The 18,389-nt window shown below is 45.6% G+C and overlaps 2 protein-coding genes across 6 annotated transcripts in view; one reads left to right on the top strand and one right to left on the bottom strand.

Annotated features, from left to right (window-relative positions):
• Positions 1–808: 808 nt before the first annotated feature.
• IDI1 (isopentenyl-diphosphate delta isomerase 1) lies at positions 809–8,010 on the bottom strand. Of its 4 annotated transcripts, none has more exons than XM_075082409.1 (6): positions 7,492–7,715; positions 7,019–7,096; positions 6,693–6,856; positions 5,587–5,679; positions 3,847–3,977; positions 809–2,722 (listed from the first exon to the last, which is right to left on the bottom strand). In XM_075082409.1, exons 1-6 carry the CDS (start codon positions 7,629–7,631, stop codon positions 2,405–2,407), a joined length of 924 nt encoding a protein of 307 aa, XP_074938510.1. In that variant the 5' UTR covers positions 7,632–7,715; the 3' UTR covers positions 809–2,404. The 4 variants fall into 4 exon arrangements, with proteins under 4 accessions (XP_074938510.1, XP_074938509.1, XP_074938512.1 ...); XM_075082408.1 differs by having other exon boundaries at positions 7,019–7,099; XM_075082411.1 differs by having other exon boundaries at positions 7,019–7,127; positions 7,492–7,650.
• A 5,941-nt stretch (positions 8,011–13,951) lies between these two features.
• WDR37 (WD repeat domain 37) overlaps positions 13,952–18,389 on the top strand; it is a 50,284-nt gene continuing 45,846 nt past the window's right edge. The window contains exon 1 of one of the 2 annotated variants that reach the window (XM_075082405.1): positions 13,952–14,144. The gene's annotated coding sequence lies outside the window, so the exon portion shown is untranslated. The remainder of the gene's footprint in view (positions 14,145–18,389) is intronic. The other variant, XM_075082406.1, reaches the window with a different exon arrangement.

Raw genomic sequence — 18,389 nt, forward strand, 5'->3', positions numbered from 1 at the left:
ATATTTCAGATATGTAGAGAGCGAGGACTGGACTGAAATTTTGTCCTGAGTTGCTACTGTCATCCTCTGCTTAGGGAGCCGTTTTCTCTGCAGAGCTGATACACCAAATTTTTGTCTATGTTCAAGGCAAAGTATAGTCAAATGTGGAATAATCCCTTTTTGTCCCTATTTGGTGAAGAACAATGTAGGAGTTAGTCATCTAGAGGTTAGTAAAGCTATGCATTATAAACATGTTGCCCGAACAATACACTTAAAATGCACAATTTTTAAGATTAAACTGGAATCCAATGAAATACGCATGTTAAAAACAAAACCCCAAAAAGGTAAGGGGGAAGAACCATTCATTTTTTTTAAACTATTTTTAAATACAACAGGGTAAGAAGAATGTTCAGATGTCAGCTGTAGCGCATTGCAGTGTGATGTGTAAATCCATCTTGCTTCCCTCATCTACTTCATGTAATAAATTTGGTATTAAAAACCTATGGTAATGCTGCAAAGGAGTTCCATGTCAAGAAAAACTTCAGTGTCAGAACTTTCAAGGGATTTTGAAGAACCGTTTGGCAGAACCTTGTTTTCAGCTTCCTTATGCACATTATTTCTACTGCAGGGATGTGCTTTGTCAGCTCTTGCTCTGAGCTGGCCACTGGACTAGAAAAGTGGAACTTTGTAAAAATAAATCTATGCCCTGCTTCCCTCAGCCCCGCTGCCTCAGTGACGGTTAACAGGCGTGTTGTTGTTTATAGCATAGTAGTGACAGAGATTATTCTCCAGGTGCCTCAAAGCCTGGAAAGAAAACAACAGTCCAAGGTTTTAGGTCGGGTATTTTAATCATAATTTTACAGATAATCTTGTATTTTAAATATTTAAAAAGGACTCAAATACATTACTTGGGTAACGTTGCACTGAGTTCAGGAGAGCTGTTACTGATCTCTCACCGTTACTTGCTTCGAGACAATACATCAGGTCAAGGTACAACGAACTTGGCTCTACAACCTGTGAGTGTTGAACCACTGGAGGTGCTGGCACAGGAAGGTTCAGTCCTGCAGCCACAGTGGTGATGGGGAGGAGAAACATGTTAACCACTGGAAAAATTTAGTGTCACCTTGAAACCAGACACTGGCTAGTGACAGCCCTGCTTTAGTGCAAGAAGTGGCACGAACAACACCCTGCTTCATCAAGATGCCTCTGGGAGAAGTTAGCTTATGAAATCTAGATGGAGTAGTCTGCTAAGAAACCCCAACTAACCTTTTTTTGGGGGAAAAAAATCCCAAACAAACCCAAAAAACTACATCAAACTGAGACACCCTTGATTATTTGTCTTATTAAAAAAAAGCCTTCCATTTTACTCTTGGTACTGGAAATTGACAGCAACATCAAAAAGGACCGGCTCTTATGCTAGGGTACAATTTCTCATTAACTGAAATTAAGACCTGGTGTAAGCCCATAAATTGTCAGTCCTGAATTCTGGAGTTCAAGGGGTTTGAGTTGTCCAGGAATGACTATTACAGTAGATGTTGTAGGAAAAAAATGCCTTTGTTTTTTGGGAGACAGAGAAGAGCCATTTAATGAGTAGCCCTTCTCCAAAGGCAGCCTACTTCCCAGATTAGATAGGTACCATTTACACTGCGTGTAATTTACTACTTTTTTTTTTTTTTTAGAAGAGCTGTCCAGTACTTGGTCATCAACTACCCAGAAAAGGGCGGTGGGCAAAAAACCAAGCAAAGCCCCCGATGTTTATTATCTAAAGCTATGACATGCAGTGCAGCACTTCAAAGGGAAATGCAGTACACACTGACAGTCCAATTAACTTCAGCTTTTGTGTATTTGGTTAGAGTACAGTAGCTGGAGAGATTTGCTTTCTGCAATTAAAATCATCCTGATTACTTTGAACTACTTGGGTTTTTTCTTCAGGCAACTAGTCTTCTCAATATCAATGCAGAGCTCAACCTCTTGCAATCTCCGTTTTAGAAGGCATAGTCCTGTATGGCTGGGAATCGCTGTACCAGCTCTACGGAGCACGCTGGACGGGAGGCGCCTAAACTGCCTTGCCAGCACATGTACGCACGCACGGAAGTCAGAGCAAACTGGGCGCGTGCACACACAGACACACTGAGGGTCTCCCACATCACGGGGGTAATGGAGAAAGAAGAACCTGGGGGCTTCTGTTACCGTTACCCATTTTACATGAGATCAAGCTTAACTCACCCAAGAGGAACCAGGCTGGGGGGAAGCGGAGGTAAAGAGAGAAGGTAAAACATGGGCTACAACCACCTCTGTACGGAATTACTTATTAAACATGCTCCAGATGGAACACTTTCCTGCACTCGAGAGTCATGGATTACCATAGCATTAATGAGACCACACGCCACTGCTAGCTTTCAGCATCTTCTACCCCAGCTATTTTTTACATTCTGTGTATTTTTTCATGATCAACAAATTTGTTCAAGTTAGATAAGTTATCCCACCACTTAAAAAGAAAGGTCTCTGCAATTAGCTTAAACCATGGAGTAATCTTAACTTCATTTTTGGCGGCTTTGTCCAAGAGCTGTTTCAGTTCTTTCTGTGTCACGTAGCAGTAGCTTTGGATCTCATTAGGGTCAGGATTCAGCGCTACGTCCTTCTGCACAAATAAGATGTAGTCTATCTCGTGTTCGCCCCAGATCCCATCAGACTTGGCCTTGTAGTGAATTCGTGTCAGGTAGGAGATTTCTTCTGGAGTTACCTACAACCAGAACACTTGTCAGAACCGGTGCCAAACCAGAATAATTGCACTGCTGGCATAACAGAAGAATTATCAGCTATTACCCTCTTCCTGAAAAATTGTTTTTCCCCCAGGTGCACAACTGCAATGTACTTCTGCATAAAGAATTACTATTAAAAAAAAAAATCTATTGCACTTCGATGACAGCATTCCTCTAGTCAGACTCACCCTCTGATATTTTGAGTAGATTTCTTCTATATAGTGAGTTTTAAATAACATTTACCAGACCTTAAGGCACACTTTCTGCAGCCCTGATGAACACAAGCACTTGCACCTAGCCCTCATCTCCCAAGGGTTACTTAAAGCCAAGGCCAGAACCGCATACCGACAGAGCACGTGTAACCCTCATCTACCAGGCACCTATGCAGACCAGGTAATTAATTCCAGGGATGACCTAACCATGGTGTTTCCCATAGCACACTGCTGCTCCCGTGGCCCATCACACAAATGTAATTACTTACAAAACCTGGAAGGAGATTCTGACCACAAGCATAATTCAGCCAGCGGCTGACTGAATTATCTCTGCGCGCTCCCAAACGGCCACCAGAAAGGAAGGTACCAGAAGCGGGCCGTGTGATTGCTCTGGAGGGAACACCACATGCCCAGGCCACCCTACTTCCCATAGGAAACCTGGGATTGCAGAGGGACCTGTACATGGATGCGGGCGGCAGCCGACAGCGATGCCCTCCGGGAGCACCGGCCGGACAGAGCGCCTGCAGTGCTCTGCCATCGGCCCGGAGGATGGACGGCATGTTGCCTTCCCCTGGGCAGGGAGGACAGCCTACCCAGATGGAAAACGTGGGCACCCACAGTCAGACCTGAGTGAATGCATTCCTCACCGCTGTGCGATGCACTCTTCAGCTCTCTGTTAGTACGTGCAGCAGAATACTCTAAAATACCATTCAGTGATAATAACTTCTGAGCCTCTGGAATATGGGTGAAGAGGTCTCAAATTCACTACATTCTCTACATCTTCAAAGTTAAATTCATTTTTGGGTTTCAGGCTGACCTTCTCTGCCAGATGCAGTTAGTGTGTAAATTGGCAAACACTGGCAAGAAGTCCTGTTTCTCCCTCCTTCCTTTACCTGCTCCATGGGAATTCCTAACTCTGCTTTCAGCCGTCTCTGTGCTGCTCTCCGAACACCAATGGCATTATTTTCTTCCAGTTCTAGCGGATGGCTCAGAGGATGGCTGCAACAAGTGTTGGTAAAACAATCTGCAAGAGGCTTGGATCAGTACATTTTTGACATGTACAAAGCATTGCAAAACCCCCCCAAAAAACCCCAAAGCAAGAACCCAGAGATGTAGGACAGTTACTCTGTGTCGCAACCTTGTTTCTCTTTTGTAGAGACGGGTCAGAGAGGAAGGAGGGCATTTTCACCTTCTATTCTTCTTTACATATTTTGCACCAGGACTTGCCTCTACCAAGTACTTCTTTGCAGGTTAGTGTTTGATATGCGTGAACACACACCTTCTCATACCCAAGACAGCATCTAGCTAGACAGCCAGTTTATAAAGGTGTTGTTTATCCTGCAAATGTTAATTAAAATTACTTTGGGGGGTTTATATGCAACTGAATATTGAAAATATTCCCAGAGCTTCAAGACCAGCTGACAATTAGTAGAATTAAATAAGTAGCTAATGTTTGTCTTCAAAGGACAGATCCCCTATAACCCACTTCAGGTATATTAAAAATTACTTATGAGTTATGTAGAATAACTGTGATTGGCCAACCTTTTATCCCAGCAGAGAAGAACCTGCGGGTGTTGGTTGACAGCCGGCTGAACATGAGCCAGCAGTGTGCCCAGGTGGCCACGAAGGCCAATGGCATCTGGGCTTGTATCAGGAATAGTGTGGCCAGCAGGAGCAGGGAGGTGACGGTGCCCCTGTACTCAGCACTGGTGAGGCCACACCTCGAGTACTGTGTTCAGTTTTGGGCCCCTCACTACAAGGACATTGAGGTGCTGGAGCGTGTCCAGAGAAGGGCAACGAAGTTGGTGAAGGGTCGAGAGAACAAGTCTTATGAGGAGCGGCTGAGGGAATTGGGGTTGTTTCGTGTGGAGAAGAAGAGGCTGAGGGGAGACCTTATTGCTCTCTACAGCTACCTGAAAGGAGGGTGCAGTGAGGTGGGGGTCAGTCTCTTCTCCCTAGTAACAAGCGATAGGACGAGAGGAAATGGCCTCAAGCTGCACCAGGGGAAGCTTAGGTTGGACATTAGGAAAAACTTCTTCACCGAAAGGGTTGTCAAACATTGGAACAGGCTGCCCAGGGAGGTGGTTGAGTCACCATCCTCAGGGGTGTTCAAAAAACATGTAGATGTGGGACTTCAGGGCATGGTTTAGGAGGCACGGGGGTGCTGGGTTGGTGATTGGACTTGATGATCCTAGAGGTCTTTTCCAACCTTAATGATTCTATGATTCTGTATCTCACTGAAGCACAGTGCAACTGCTTCCCAAGCAACAGGGCTCTGCTGTACATCAACTGCGCGTCTCTACCAGTGGACTCAGAACACCCTCCACAGCTACCAGAGCAATTTCTTCATCTCTAATAAATACGTCTCGCAGCAGAGGAGGTAAAAAACACACACTCAGCACTTGCATAAAGAGGATCAAACACGTCCGGGAACAATCTGTTCCCATTACTGTACTTCATCCACAAGATATGTACATCTTGAACTCTTAAAAGTATTTAGAAGTATCTCCTCTCCAAAGCAGTAAATTCTAGAACTTCAGAATAAGTTATACTGCAAGATTAGACTGGCTTATTTTTTTAAATACCGATTTAAATAAAACATTTTGATAAATACCATGTCTTTCAGTACTAACCTGGAAATGTAATTTTTGCATTTGACCTCTGCTGCAGCAACAGTTTATTTTCTGTATTAAATAAGAAAACACTGAAAGCTCGGTGCAGTAAACCTAAAAATAATAATAATAAAAACAAATCACCATAGAGAACTATTGAACAGAGGAGAAAAAACTTATTAAGACAGTTTAAGGGCTTAGAATGGCCTCATTTTTGGGTAATCTAATTTAAAATTAATATATGTCAAAAAACAAAGATTTGATAAAAACCTCAGTTATAATTGAGATTTCTATGTCAGCTTATGCAAAACATTATGAAATTAGAAAAGTGCTAAGAACAACAATGCAACAGAAGAATTCTACTAAACTCAGTCAGTTCACCATCCTGAAGGTGCACATTTGGGCAAGCTTCTAAGGAGGGCTCAGTATCCATAAAGTTACTATCGAAAAGAGATGACTCAAAAATTCCTGAAAAGCTGTATGGAATTTCAAGAATTTCAGGAATTGCAGAAGGACAAACTTCCTCAAAAACAGTACAACTGCTGTTTTCTGCATCTTTTGAATTTGTTATTCCTCACTCTTCGGGAAGGTGCTTCCCCTAAGTATGGAAAAGGAGATCGCAAACTACTGTGAGAGATTCACAAATCTGACCAACCTCAAATAAAACCCACAATCAGTCAGAATGACAACATTTAAAAAAAAAACTCCTTTCTATTAGTATCTGAAGTAGAACTCTCTGTGAACTGCTTAAAAATCAAAGTCTCTTGTAGTTGAAAAGAACTCAGCGAAGAAGCAAGTGGCATTCTTTAGAAAAAGCTACATAAATCAGGAATCTATACTATAATACCATTTTATCATAAAAATGTGATTAAAAATATTTATCAAGGCATACAGCTTATATCCACAATCACACATTTCTGTCCTTTGCTACTGCCTCCAATTGTGTGTTCCCCCACACTGCAGTATTTTTAAAATTAGATACTGTAAGCTGGATAGGGGGGTGGGGAAGTACTTGCACTGGTTTGATCGATACCCACCTGAGATCAAGGCTTTAATTTAATCACAACTACATTTCTGAAAATATTCAAGCAACTTAACAGTTGAATTAGAAGGTAACCAAGCTGTACCTTTGTCAATATTTTCGTTCAAGTGACAGTTTTTTTTGGTATCCGCCCCAATCTTATTATCATTTTCGTCGATAAGGATACACATCTCTGCCAAGAGCTGCACCTGCTGCTCATCCAGGTGATCTGTGTTTACTTCAGGCATCGTGATGGTAGCAAATGTTGTACTAAAAAAAAAAACAAAACAAAAAGAAGAGTAATTTGGTCTATAAGGTTCTGGGCAGAGTGTGACAAATAATCAAATGGCTAGGCTTTATTACACAGTGTAAACTGTGCACCAATTATATTTTGGGAGTTTTACATGGTTTTGGATTTCTGAAGCGTCCTACCCGCAGGGCCAAGTGTTGCGACGGGATGTGACGGTGCTGGAAAGGTTTGGGTTGTTTCTCTGAGACTCCGCACAGCAGCTGCTTCAGGACAGACGGGCCAAGCGTAACACTTTGGCGGGCCGGTGGTATAAGAAACCCAATTCCAAATTTCACCCAGCACGAACGGAAACCTTGCCCGGCCCCGCAGCCTCCGCACGCTCCCGCACTCACGCTGCGTTACGTTTCCCACGCCAGGCAGCACGTGCAGGCGCATCCCCCCCCGCCCCCGGTAAGCACTGGGTGACAGGGATTCCCCCAGCAGGGCACGCAGCCCAAACCAAGGCCCAAACCCCGCCGTGGCGGGTTCGCTGCCGGGTGGGCTCCAGGCGGCCCCCGGGCTCGCCGCTCCCCCGCAGCCACCCGCTCCGCCGAGCCCGCTCCCCTCCGCAGCCCCCCGCCGGGGGGCGGCCCTCGGCCCTCGCTCCTCGCCTCACCTCTGGGCCCGGGCCTTCCCCCCGCTCCGGCCGGCGGCTGAGGCGAGCGGCTGGCAGCAGCGACGGCGGCACCAGCTCCACTCAGGGACGGCGGCTCCACAGGGGCCCACAGCAACGGCCCGGCGCAGCACGCGCCACATCGCCCGTCACCCCGCCGCCGCCAATGGCAGCGCCCCCAAGCACTCACGTCACCGTATCGCCCGATCGCCCCACTGCAGTGACGTTAGCCGCTCAGGAGGCGAGACTAACGCTGACAGAGGGGAGAGGCGAGGGCGCAGCCAACCGCAACACAGATAGGCGGAGGCGCTGGCCAATAGGGAGACGGGATAGCGGCGAGCTAGCCAACGGGAGCGGGGAAGCCGCGCCCGCCTCCGCGCGGGAGGGCGGCAGCCGAGGGTGCGGCAGCCGAGGGTCTGGGAGCCTCGGCGCGGGCGCCCGTCCGACGGTGAGGCGCGGTCCGGGACGCCCTCCGCCACCGCTGAAGCCCTGCCGAGCCTCCCCTCAAGGCCCGCTGGTTCCGGGGATGTGGCGGGGCGCGCCGGCGCACGGCGGAGGCGGGCGGGTTGGGCGGGGCGGGGCGGGGCTGTACGCCGGCCGGGGCGGTGCAGGCCGGGCCCCGAGCCGCCCCGCCCCGCCCCGCCGGAGAGCGGCCCCCAGGCCTTCGCCCGGGGAGCGAGCTGCCTTGCAACGTGCTGTGGCTGCGGCTTGCAAAGGTGGCAGGCGCCTTTGTCTTCCCCCGGTAATCCGGAGGTGTGGGTGTTGCTACCGTTCTGCCTCTCGTCTTTTCACCCACCCAGGAGAACCCGAGGGCCGCACCCAAGCGCCGTCTCCGCCAAATGTGCCTGTGTTTGTGGCAAACGGTTCCGGGACTGAATTCCTGATCAGTCTGGGAGCCCCCTTGCAGGCAGATGCCATCACCACGAGAGCACAGGGTCGCAGGGCTTTTTGGCAGTCTCCGTAGCACATTTAATTTTGGACGTTTCTTTTTGTTCTATAGTAGCATCCCTTGAATTGCAGAGGCTGAGCATGTGCCATACAGATCCCAGCCCCTGGCATGCTCAGAGGTGGGGAATGCTGGCCAGTTGTCCCCCCACCTTCACCGACAGCTGCAGTTTGCAGAAGTCAGTTACTGTGGTAGTCAAGCTCTGACACGGGCCTAATTCATTAAGTTCTTACGCGACAGAGAAAGAAACACCCAGTTTCTGGATGGGAACCAAGTGTAGGTCGGACATCATGACACACTGCTCAGACAGGGTAGTTCTAGGTGTGCACAGATGCCCAGTCTAAAGGCAGAGGAACTTCAATACCAGCCTCTAGAAAATTCACACCAGCAGAGTTGAGTAGCTTCTGAACAAGACTTCTTTTGCTGGTTTATTCCCTGTCTGTAGATTGGGATTTTTGGTTCAATTCCATAAAAGGACTAGAAATGATGTTTCACATGCTGCCTTGCAGGTATCACCCTTTCTGATTGCCTCTTAGCTCACATTCTAGCATTTCAGTCTGGTTTGATTTTTCCTGTGATTGGGACAGCCAGCCTTTCATCGAGAGATGTCATTAGGAGAACACAAGGTTCAAACTGACAGTTAATATCTTACAAATGGGGTATCTCACAGGAGTTCCCCCTGTGCAGAGCTTGATGAAGGGAGAGTAAAGGCAGGAGGTGTGCTGAGCAGAAGCCACTTGAAACCAGCAGAGAGCAAGAGTTTAAAAAATCAAAACAAACACAGAATATGCCAGCTGCTGCATATCCCTTTAATCACAGAAAACACAAGAACATTAATATTGTATTATTCATTAATACATTACAAATGTAATATTCATTATCACAAGAACATTAATAATAATGGACTCTGAGAAAGGACTAAAATGTACAAAGATTACTTTTTTTTCTGAGTCACCGTTTAGCATGAAAACACAGTAACTGGACATTGAGCTTTGTAGAAATACTGAGAACACCCATCACCATACCCATCACTAGCTAGTTTAATTGTTCCAAATGAAAAAAGTCCATCAAATTTTTCTTCTATCATTCTCCTCATGTAACCAAATACACAAATCTATGAAAAATACTCTAACTACTGAGGTGGATGTACAAACCAGCATCGCATATGAAGACAACAGAGTTAACAACCAACCCTCCTGAGAGTGAAGCTCTGTTGGAACAGAAACTGCTACCCTGAAAAGCAGAGCTGGGTCGGTAGATGGGGCACAGCTGACACATGACATACACCAAGGAGCAGATGTATGCAGTGACGTTCAGGCTACACAGTGGAGGGATGTATAGGGACAATGTCCCTGTACATTATGGGGAAAATAGAAGAGATTTTTGTTTTCCTAGTAATAACTATTGAGAACTTCCATACAGGCACTTTAGAACCTGACTGCCAGAAACAACTGTAGTTCCTGTCTTGGGCAGAAAAACAAAGCACTTCACCTGGAGCGATGCGTGAGGTAAAAAGGCAGCCGAAAAGGATGAGAGCACCAAAATAAACGCTTCGCACAAAACAGTCAAGGGAGAGACCTCCCAAGCCTTTAACCAAAGACACTTTCAGGATCAGCTGTTTAACGTCACCTGTATCATCTTCTCTCTTGCTCCCCTCCAGACCTGCCCTGTACATTCAAACAAGCTGTCTGTGCTGAAAAAAAAGTATCCTCATTTTTATGATGTTGTGAATTTCACTGAGACCTCAGAACTTTCTCTCCACCCCGCGTAAACAGAAGCATGTCTGAAATCACATACACATTTCTCTGAGACTTGATTTAATTTATGCCTCTCCTGAAGTCTGCTGACTGTTTCCAAACACTCTGCTAACAAGGGAAAAGCAGTTTCTTGTCACCACTGGGAAGTCTCTCATTTCACCTGAAAGTCCAGCCAGCTGCAAATCACTGACAGAATTTTGCAGTTGTCATGGGTTTATCTGGGGTAGAGTTAATTTTCTTCACTGCAGCTGCCATAGTGCTGTGATTTGGACTTAGCATGAAAACAATGTTGAGATAACACACAGATGTTTTGGTTGTTGCTGGGTAGTGCTTGTACTAGTCAAGGACTTTTCTGGCTTCCCATGCTCTGCCGGGTGCACAAGAAGCCGGGAGGGGAGGGGGCACAGCTAAGAGAGTGGATTGAAACTGGCCAAAGGGATATTCCACATCATGTAATGTCATGCCCAGTATGTAACTGGGAGGGGCTGGCCGGGGGAGGGAGGCAGCAATCACGGCTCGGGGACCAGCAGCATCGTTTGGCAGGTGGTGAGCGGTTGTGTCGTTTGTGCTTTGGCTTTTTTCCCTTTTCCTTTTTATTATATTATCATTATTATTATCATCATAATTATCATCATAATTATTATTACTTTATTTTAATTATTAAACTGTTCTTACCTCAACCCACAGGTTTTTTGCTTTTGCTCTTCTGATTCTCTCCCCCATCCCACAGGGGTGGGGGGAGTGAGCGACCGGCTGCATGGTGTTTAGTTGCCAATGGGGCTGAACCATGACAGGTATCTGCTAAGGCAGAGGGACATGCAACCCTCACCAAACTGGAGAAAAATACCTTAATTCTCCAGCAAGTTAAACAAGAAGATGGCAAACCACAGGATGAAGTAAACACCAAACGTGGGATTTGCCCGCAGCCTAGAACACATAGACTCAAGACACACCTCTCCTCAGTCTTCAGCTTTGCCAAGGAAGATTAAGCTTGTTATTTCCCACCCTTCACATTCAGCCTGGCTTCCTGTTCACATGTTCTGATATTTAAGGCCTCCAGCTCACCCTTCTCTGCCATAGAGCTATCCTTGTTCCCCGTCTCCCTGAAGAATCCTTCTCAGAAGACTGCTCCTGCCCTGGAGTCATAGCTCTTCAAAAATCATTTGTCTAAGTGATACACTTATGTGTAGAGCAAACAACTGCCTGGGTTTTATCTGAATTGGGAGGTAAATCCATCCCAGTCCTAACTAATCTGCTGTTGGTCGCTTGACCCTTCTTCCTTAAAAGGCCTATTTCAGGAAAGTGGGTTGGCTTCAGCTCGCTTAAGAGAAGACAGATGGCTTTGTAGTAAAAACGAAATACATGTATGCCAAATATATAAGTAGGATGTTGTATTTGCATTTAGTTTTGCTATCTCAAGTGTGATGGAATGAGTGCTATGATGGATGGCTTCCAAATGTTTTTGTACACCATAAGGTGATGATTAATTTTGTCGGAAACTGAGTAGTTTTCCTCGATTTAGGAAGGAGTTATTGGGAGGTTTCTTATATGAAAGAAGAAATAACACTTCAGTCCTGCTCTCTAGATCTATTTTTCTTTTGGTTTGGGCTCTGGACAGGCAGCTCTGCCTTGTCCTGCTACTTTTACAAGTTTGGAAAATCTTGATTTGAGGGATTCAACTATTCCTCTGTTCTGTTGCTGGTTTCCTAAGCCTTGTCTCTTGTCTCCTCAAGTCCAGCCACCGGTGAAAAGAAGGGCTGCAGATGGTCTGGGTGATGATGCCCAGGACAATCTAACTTTTGTCACTCTGTTTACTGTAATGCTTATTTAAAAAGCTTCTTAGCTGTTGATAAGGTGCTAACTAGTACTGCCCCATTTCCTTAGGCTCCTGTATTGGTCTCTGTGCATCTCATTTTAAAACAAGTAGTTTGTGAAAAGTAGGTGCAGTCTTTTGTTCTGCACTTGCTCCTATACGTTACACTGCACCTGCTACCTGTGTAGTGCCATGACAAAATCAAACCAGTAACAGGGAAAGAGCGACAACAGGCCGCTTGCTGTTCTTTTCTCATGAAAAAGTAACTGCATCCATACAAGGCCTGTTAACTTTCAGGTCAGAGTCACCCTTTATCAGGGGAAAAGTTGTTTAAACCTGTCTTTCCTTACTGCAGTTATTTTGTATTTCTTCTTCAGGAAAAAAATGGTGATCTCTGCATTTGCCTGCTGCTGCTACAGAGTGAGCTGCTCCAAAGGATAAGAAAGTTACTGAGTGTTTTCCCAGAGAGATCTCAAATGTGGATTCTTCTGCTCTTGCTTTTCCTTGATACTTATTGCTAAATTGCTAAAACTGTTATAGTACAGTAGAATTATGTTAGGATTAAATTAATTTTGGTCAGAATAATGAGGCTTAAACAAATGTTTAGTTAGGAGCTGAATGGCTGAGAACTGGAGTTGTGACTTGGCTAAGATGGCTGAGATAACTGCAACTGCACCAACCATAAAGAGTATTCAGAGCAACAGACAGTGGCATTTGGTCGTGTTCAGGCTTCTTCCCAGGCAACTCTGTTCTACCTCTTATCCATCTTCTTTTGCCTGTTCTGTTTCCCCCCTTGTCCTCTCTTTAAAGCCATTTAGTTATTCCTTTTGCTCCCTTCCTTTCTTCTCTGGGGGGCTTTGAAGAAGGAAAAAGGCTAGAGTTACCGCAAGGTCTCACCCAGTTATGCTGGTTATCTTGTAGACTGAACTCCAGTGATGACAAAGATGCTAGTAAATACGTAAAACACAGTATGTTTGACTGTGTTAATACAGCCACAATTAAGACACGACTGCACAAAAGGAGGTAGAGAGGAAAATGAAGACAAACGAGGATGGCAGGCATACTTGTAGCTGGGAAGCACATGAAAAGAAAATGTAATATTTTTAGCCTTCACTCCGAGGCTCATTTCTTGTGGCCTTTTCACAGACCTCTTCTGAGGCAGCTAGATAATCAGCAGGAAGAGAGAAAATAATTAGGCAAGGCCTCTTTTGACTTTCACAATCTGCTACAATGAATAAGAATTTTACGTGAAGGTTTCTTCTAAGTGTTAATAAGGAAAGGAATTAATCCCATTTCAATTATGTGTTGTAAGCTTCAAAGTGAACAGCCTTCTCATGGAATGTAGCGCTTAGCTTTGATTCACTGTTTCTGTCCTATAGTCTGCGGGTGCAGCAGGAAAAGTCCAGATTCGGTGTTTTCTAGATACTCTGTATTAAAAAATAAGGAATTCCTCTGGCGTTTCAGGAAAGTGTCGCCTCCCTTGTCAGCCCCCCGCAGTCCCATCGGGTATCGGGAGGGAACACAACGCAGCTTTTTGGCTCTCAGCATTAAGTTGGCACCGAGGCGGGGCAGGGCTGAGGGCGAGCATCGATGCGCCGGGCGGTGGCAGCGCAGCCCCTTGTCCCCGTTCCCAGCGGCCCGTCGGGGCCCGCTGCCCCGGGGGGTGCCTGCTGGCGCCACGCTCCGGCAGCGGGCCCGGACCGCGCCCGCTGCCGCAGCTCGGGCCAAACGCAGCCCGGTGAGGCTGACGACGCACGCCGCTCGCCTCGGGGCCCGGTCTGGCCTGGGACTGGCGGCGTTCCCCCAGATCGGCTGCCGTGCCCCGCTCCGGCGGCCGTCCCGGGCGGGGGGCTCGGCTCGGCTGGGCTGGCGGCGAACATCGCCCGCCCCGTCTCGTCGCCATGGCGGCGATCGGGGTCCGCCCGCCGCTTCCGCCCGCCGCCGGATGTCGCCGCGAGGGCCCCTCACCGGAGAGGCGCGTCGCTGCCGGAGCGCGGCGCCGGGCTCGTCGCTGCCGCCACTGCCCCTCCCGTCTCCCCCTTCCGCCTTCCTCCTTCTCCTTCTCCTCCTCCTCCTCCTCCTTCCCCCGCCGTCTGCGGTCCGGCCCCTCCACGCCCGCCGCCGCGGCTGTGGCTGACAGGTGAGTGCGAGGGGCTGCGGCGCCCCGCTCCCCACAGCAGGGCACGGACCCTCCGCCATCTTCCCGTCCGCCGAGACCCCCCCGCCGGCGGTGGCTCCTCCCCGAGGGGCTGCGGGCCCGGCCCGGCGCCGGGGAAGCCGCGGGGGAAGGGAAGGGCCGGGCCGGGGGTCTCGGGGGAAGCGAGGGGCCGCGGGCTGCGGGCGCTACCGGCGCGGTGTCGCCGCCTCGCCAGGCCCGTGGCGTAAAGCGGGGCGCTGGCCTCGGCACCCCCCGAGCCCGTCCTGTTCCGCTTCATTTACGCGTGAAATGACTTGCACGTTCTTTCTTAAAACCTGAAATAACTGAAAATAAGCTGCTCTTCTTCTTCTTCTACGGGTTGGCAGATTTTTTTAAAGCTTTTTTTTCCGAACGCCTCCAGCCCGAGGCTGCAGGGATGCTTCCAGGTCTGCAGGCAGCAGAGCCGAGGGTGCCTGCTGAGGAGGCTGTGCGCGCTAACTTTATGTGCTGCTGCGTATCCTGAGGACAAGCCAAGTGTAGTACCTCATTACAGACCGAGCTCAGGTCCGCTGACGCGTGTACAAATGGGGTAAAAATGAAATGCAAAAATTCCCCTGAAGTGGGGCAAGACTGCTTGAGGAAGGGAAGTGCTGTTTGTGGTGGGATGGGGTAGATCTGGCCTTTGGCAGTGGGAGGATGGCTTGGAACCATCCGAGATGCTCTGTAAAGAGCCATTTGCAGTATTTCTGTCTAAATATGGTGAAAATGTAATGCTAAATGGCAAAAACAAGATTGAAGGAAGAATTAACATGCTTAATGTATTTAGAGGTTGAGTAGATGTTAGGTTCCATTTGTAGAAGGAAATTAAATAAAAAGACTGTGCTTATGCAAACACGAGGAAAACTTTTTCAACTTAAGCATTGAACAGTTCTTCAAGGACACCTTGGTGTTTGCAAGAAAAGAGAAACTTCTACACGTGTTTTTATTCCTCTTGTTACATCTTCTAGCTTGTCAAAGTTTCTTTCGTTATAGTGTTTTAAAGTATGCCTTCTATAACAGTAACTCATGGAAGATTTATGTAAAGAACTGGTGGAACAGCTTTGAAGTGATTCAGTGTCATTGAGTACACCTTGAAAGTGTACAAACGTCTATTGTTCAGGCACCCATTTTGCAACATCACAGCAGTATATTTCTCCTTGAGCAAATTTCTGAAACTGTTTTCCAAGCAAGCCTGCTGTTGGTGTTTCTTATGTGATATTTCTGAAAGTAAGCTGGTAACCTCAAGATCCTCAAGTATGTTTTCTAATGAGTAGGTTACATTAGATATGATCTTGTGTGTGTGTGTGAGCCCTAATGTGTCTTGTAATAACTTTAAATGTAGCTTTGTGTGTTGTGGACTTGGGCAATTATTATAAGAAAAGGTGCCTGCACCAAACATTAGAATTTAAGGCAGAGGCTGCTGTAATGTGGTGGTGGGTTGTTTGGGGTTTTTGTTTTGTTTTGTTTTTAAATACTAGTGGTTTACATGTACACTTGTCTCTAAACTAGGTTTACCATGTTAAATCTCAAGGTAACTCTTTCTAAGACGACACTGTCCCTCTAATGTAGACATGCCCTTCCACCATCTTTCTTTTAAATTTAGGACTTGTTTAAAGGATGCAGTCTCCTGTGTGGACTGAAGTGCTTGAGACTGTTGGTACAGTCATGGGAGAAATATTGAGTGTGGTGATAGTGTCTTAAAAGAAGAGCTTACTTCTACAAAATCCAGAAGTTGCAAGCCAGAACTAGTATATGTCAAGTAAGGCGAAGGTAACTGGTATTGCATTTTATACATTTGAGATGAGATTTGGATCATTTTATGTCATGGAATTTTTAGGTCTAGGAGCTAAGACTAGTAGCTTGTTTTGTGAGGTGAAGGCTAGGGTGAGGGGCTTGTTATGGAGGCCACCACTTCAGACCTCTGCAGGGAGAGTTTGTTACTACTCTACAAGTGACCACTGAGGAATGGACAGGAATTGGGATGGTCTCCTTACAAATGAGAGTGATTTGTTATTTTCTTATCCTTGAGTAATACCCACTGACTATTTTGAGAATGTCTCAGTGTTTCAAGATGGAAGGACTGGGTACTTGCAGCGCTGTTACACGTGCTGTTGGAGGATTTGTTAGTTCTCTGTGGTATGCCATATGAGGAAATGTTTGAAGAATGTGCTGTACAAAGGATATTTATTGGTGCCTCAGAAAAGCTTGCTAAATGTATTACAGTTAGTGTCAAAGTTACTTGCTTTTGTTGATGCTTTAAGCAGCAAAGGATTCTAATTTAGTAGCAAGTAATATGTTCCCAGATGAAGAACAATGACATTAGAGGTCACTCTGCTTGCGTAAAAGCATAATAGCAATTTATCTAGTATATTGGTAATAAGTACCTAAATATCGTTTGTTTAGAGGCTAGCACAGTAGGATTCTGGCCTCTGAATGTGGTGCAGTGCTTCCTTAAACAAATACCTGGTTAAACCACCTTTGCTCTTGAACTTCCTTAGGATTCCTCACACTCAGGTCTCGAATTTGCATACCGGTGCATGCATATAGACTGCTTCTAAGCTATTAGGGATTTGCTAATACAGGAATGGGAGCAAAAATGTCTGTGAAACAGCTAAGGAAATGGAGAAGCCTTCAAACATGTTTTAGGATTTAGCCAGCAGTAAGTAATTTAGCAGGACCTGATGCTGTCTGTTGAACTCTTCAATGAAGTCAGCTTATCAATACCTATTAATAAAACAAGGTATAATATATACTTATAGGTAACTAACTAGTGTTAAATGTAAGATCATATTGTACTGTGTACCATTTAAACTAGTTGAAACAGTGAGCACGCTCAGTGAGCATAGGTGGCACAGAGCACAAAGGAAAGCTGTATGCTTTCAGGACATCAGTGATTTCCTGTAACAGGTCATGGTCTGATGCTCATTAGTGGACTCAGGCAGGTTTCTTCTACATTCTAAATTTAAAAAAAAAAATATCCAAGTTTGATAATTATTTTTGTTTAATATTAGTTAAAATAAGTCTGCATGGTTGAGAGTATAATTTCTTGCTTTAAGTAGACTGTTTGGCAGGCTAGGTCTGCGCTGCATTTTGGTGTGGTTGCAGCATTTGGTGACATAGTTGAATTAGCAAAATTGAAGCTTGCCAACAGCAGAACCGGGCTTACTTATGCTTCGATGATGGTGTTAGAAGCTTGCTCAGAGCAGGTACTTACTAATGTATTAAAGCTCTTATTGTGATTTCCAGCTGTATAACATACCTAAAATTCATTGGTGAAGCTTCTTTACTATGCTTTCGGTCGAAGGGAGCTTGTCACCTTTTCAGTGGTGGATGCTTTCCTCTCTTACATGTTGAGGAACGTCCAGTTTTCTTTGAAAGTATGCTGCACTAAATTTAGAAAAAAAATTAATGTTATAATGCTTGAATGGCTTTCATAAGGTTTGAGCACACTTACCAGTGGTTCTAGCATTATCTGTGATGATCTGGAATGGTTTTGTTTCCAAAATATTTCTCTTTAGAAAAACAACTAGTCATACAAAGAAGTCTGTTTAGCCTAATCTTTCTCAGGTGTGCTGTATTCTTGGAGCTTGCATTGAATTAATGGTACTTGAATGTACAGCATCCTTGAAACATGGTTCACTGAAGACCTCAAATGGAAGTTTTACTCCTTTAAAGTTGATTTCTTTGCATATTAATAAAGAATGTAGTGGCGTACTTTGATACTTAAATTCCCTTAGCTCATGACTAATGCTGTCAAATCCAGTTACATGTAATTAAGGACTTAATAACTGTAATTGTTCTTTTTTCTTTCTCCTTTCCCTCCCCTCTTTGTGAAAACCCCCCCCCCCCATGTTAATTGGCATCTTTGTATCTTAAGGTTTTAATGTTGCACAGGACAAGTTATTATTGTAAAAAGCCTCGGTTTCTTATGTAGTATCTACTGAAATTTTCTTCTGAACCATGTTTGAAAATGAAAGACCTGAGACAAGATTTAAGAGCACACAAATAGAGTAAAATTGTTCCTGGTTTTGTTTTGTTTTGTTTTTAAACAATCCTCTAAATAGTAAGTATTGCTATTGCTAAACTCTAAACAAAATGGAGCAGGGAGATCTTGAGTAAGAGATGTTGCTTAAACTTCCTGATGCTTTCCCTTTCCAGACTTGTGTGTTGTCTTGAACAAAAAAAAAAAAAAAGGAAAAAAGGAAATGC

The sequence above is a fragment of the Phalacrocorax aristotelis genome, chromosome 2 (genome assembly GCF_949628215.1).
Source record: "Phalacrocorax aristotelis chromosome 2, bGulAri2.1, whole genome shotgun sequence".
In the NCBI taxonomy this organism is placed as follows: Eukaryota; Metazoa; Chordata; class Aves; order Suliformes; family Phalacrocoracidae; genus Phalacrocorax; species Phalacrocorax aristotelis.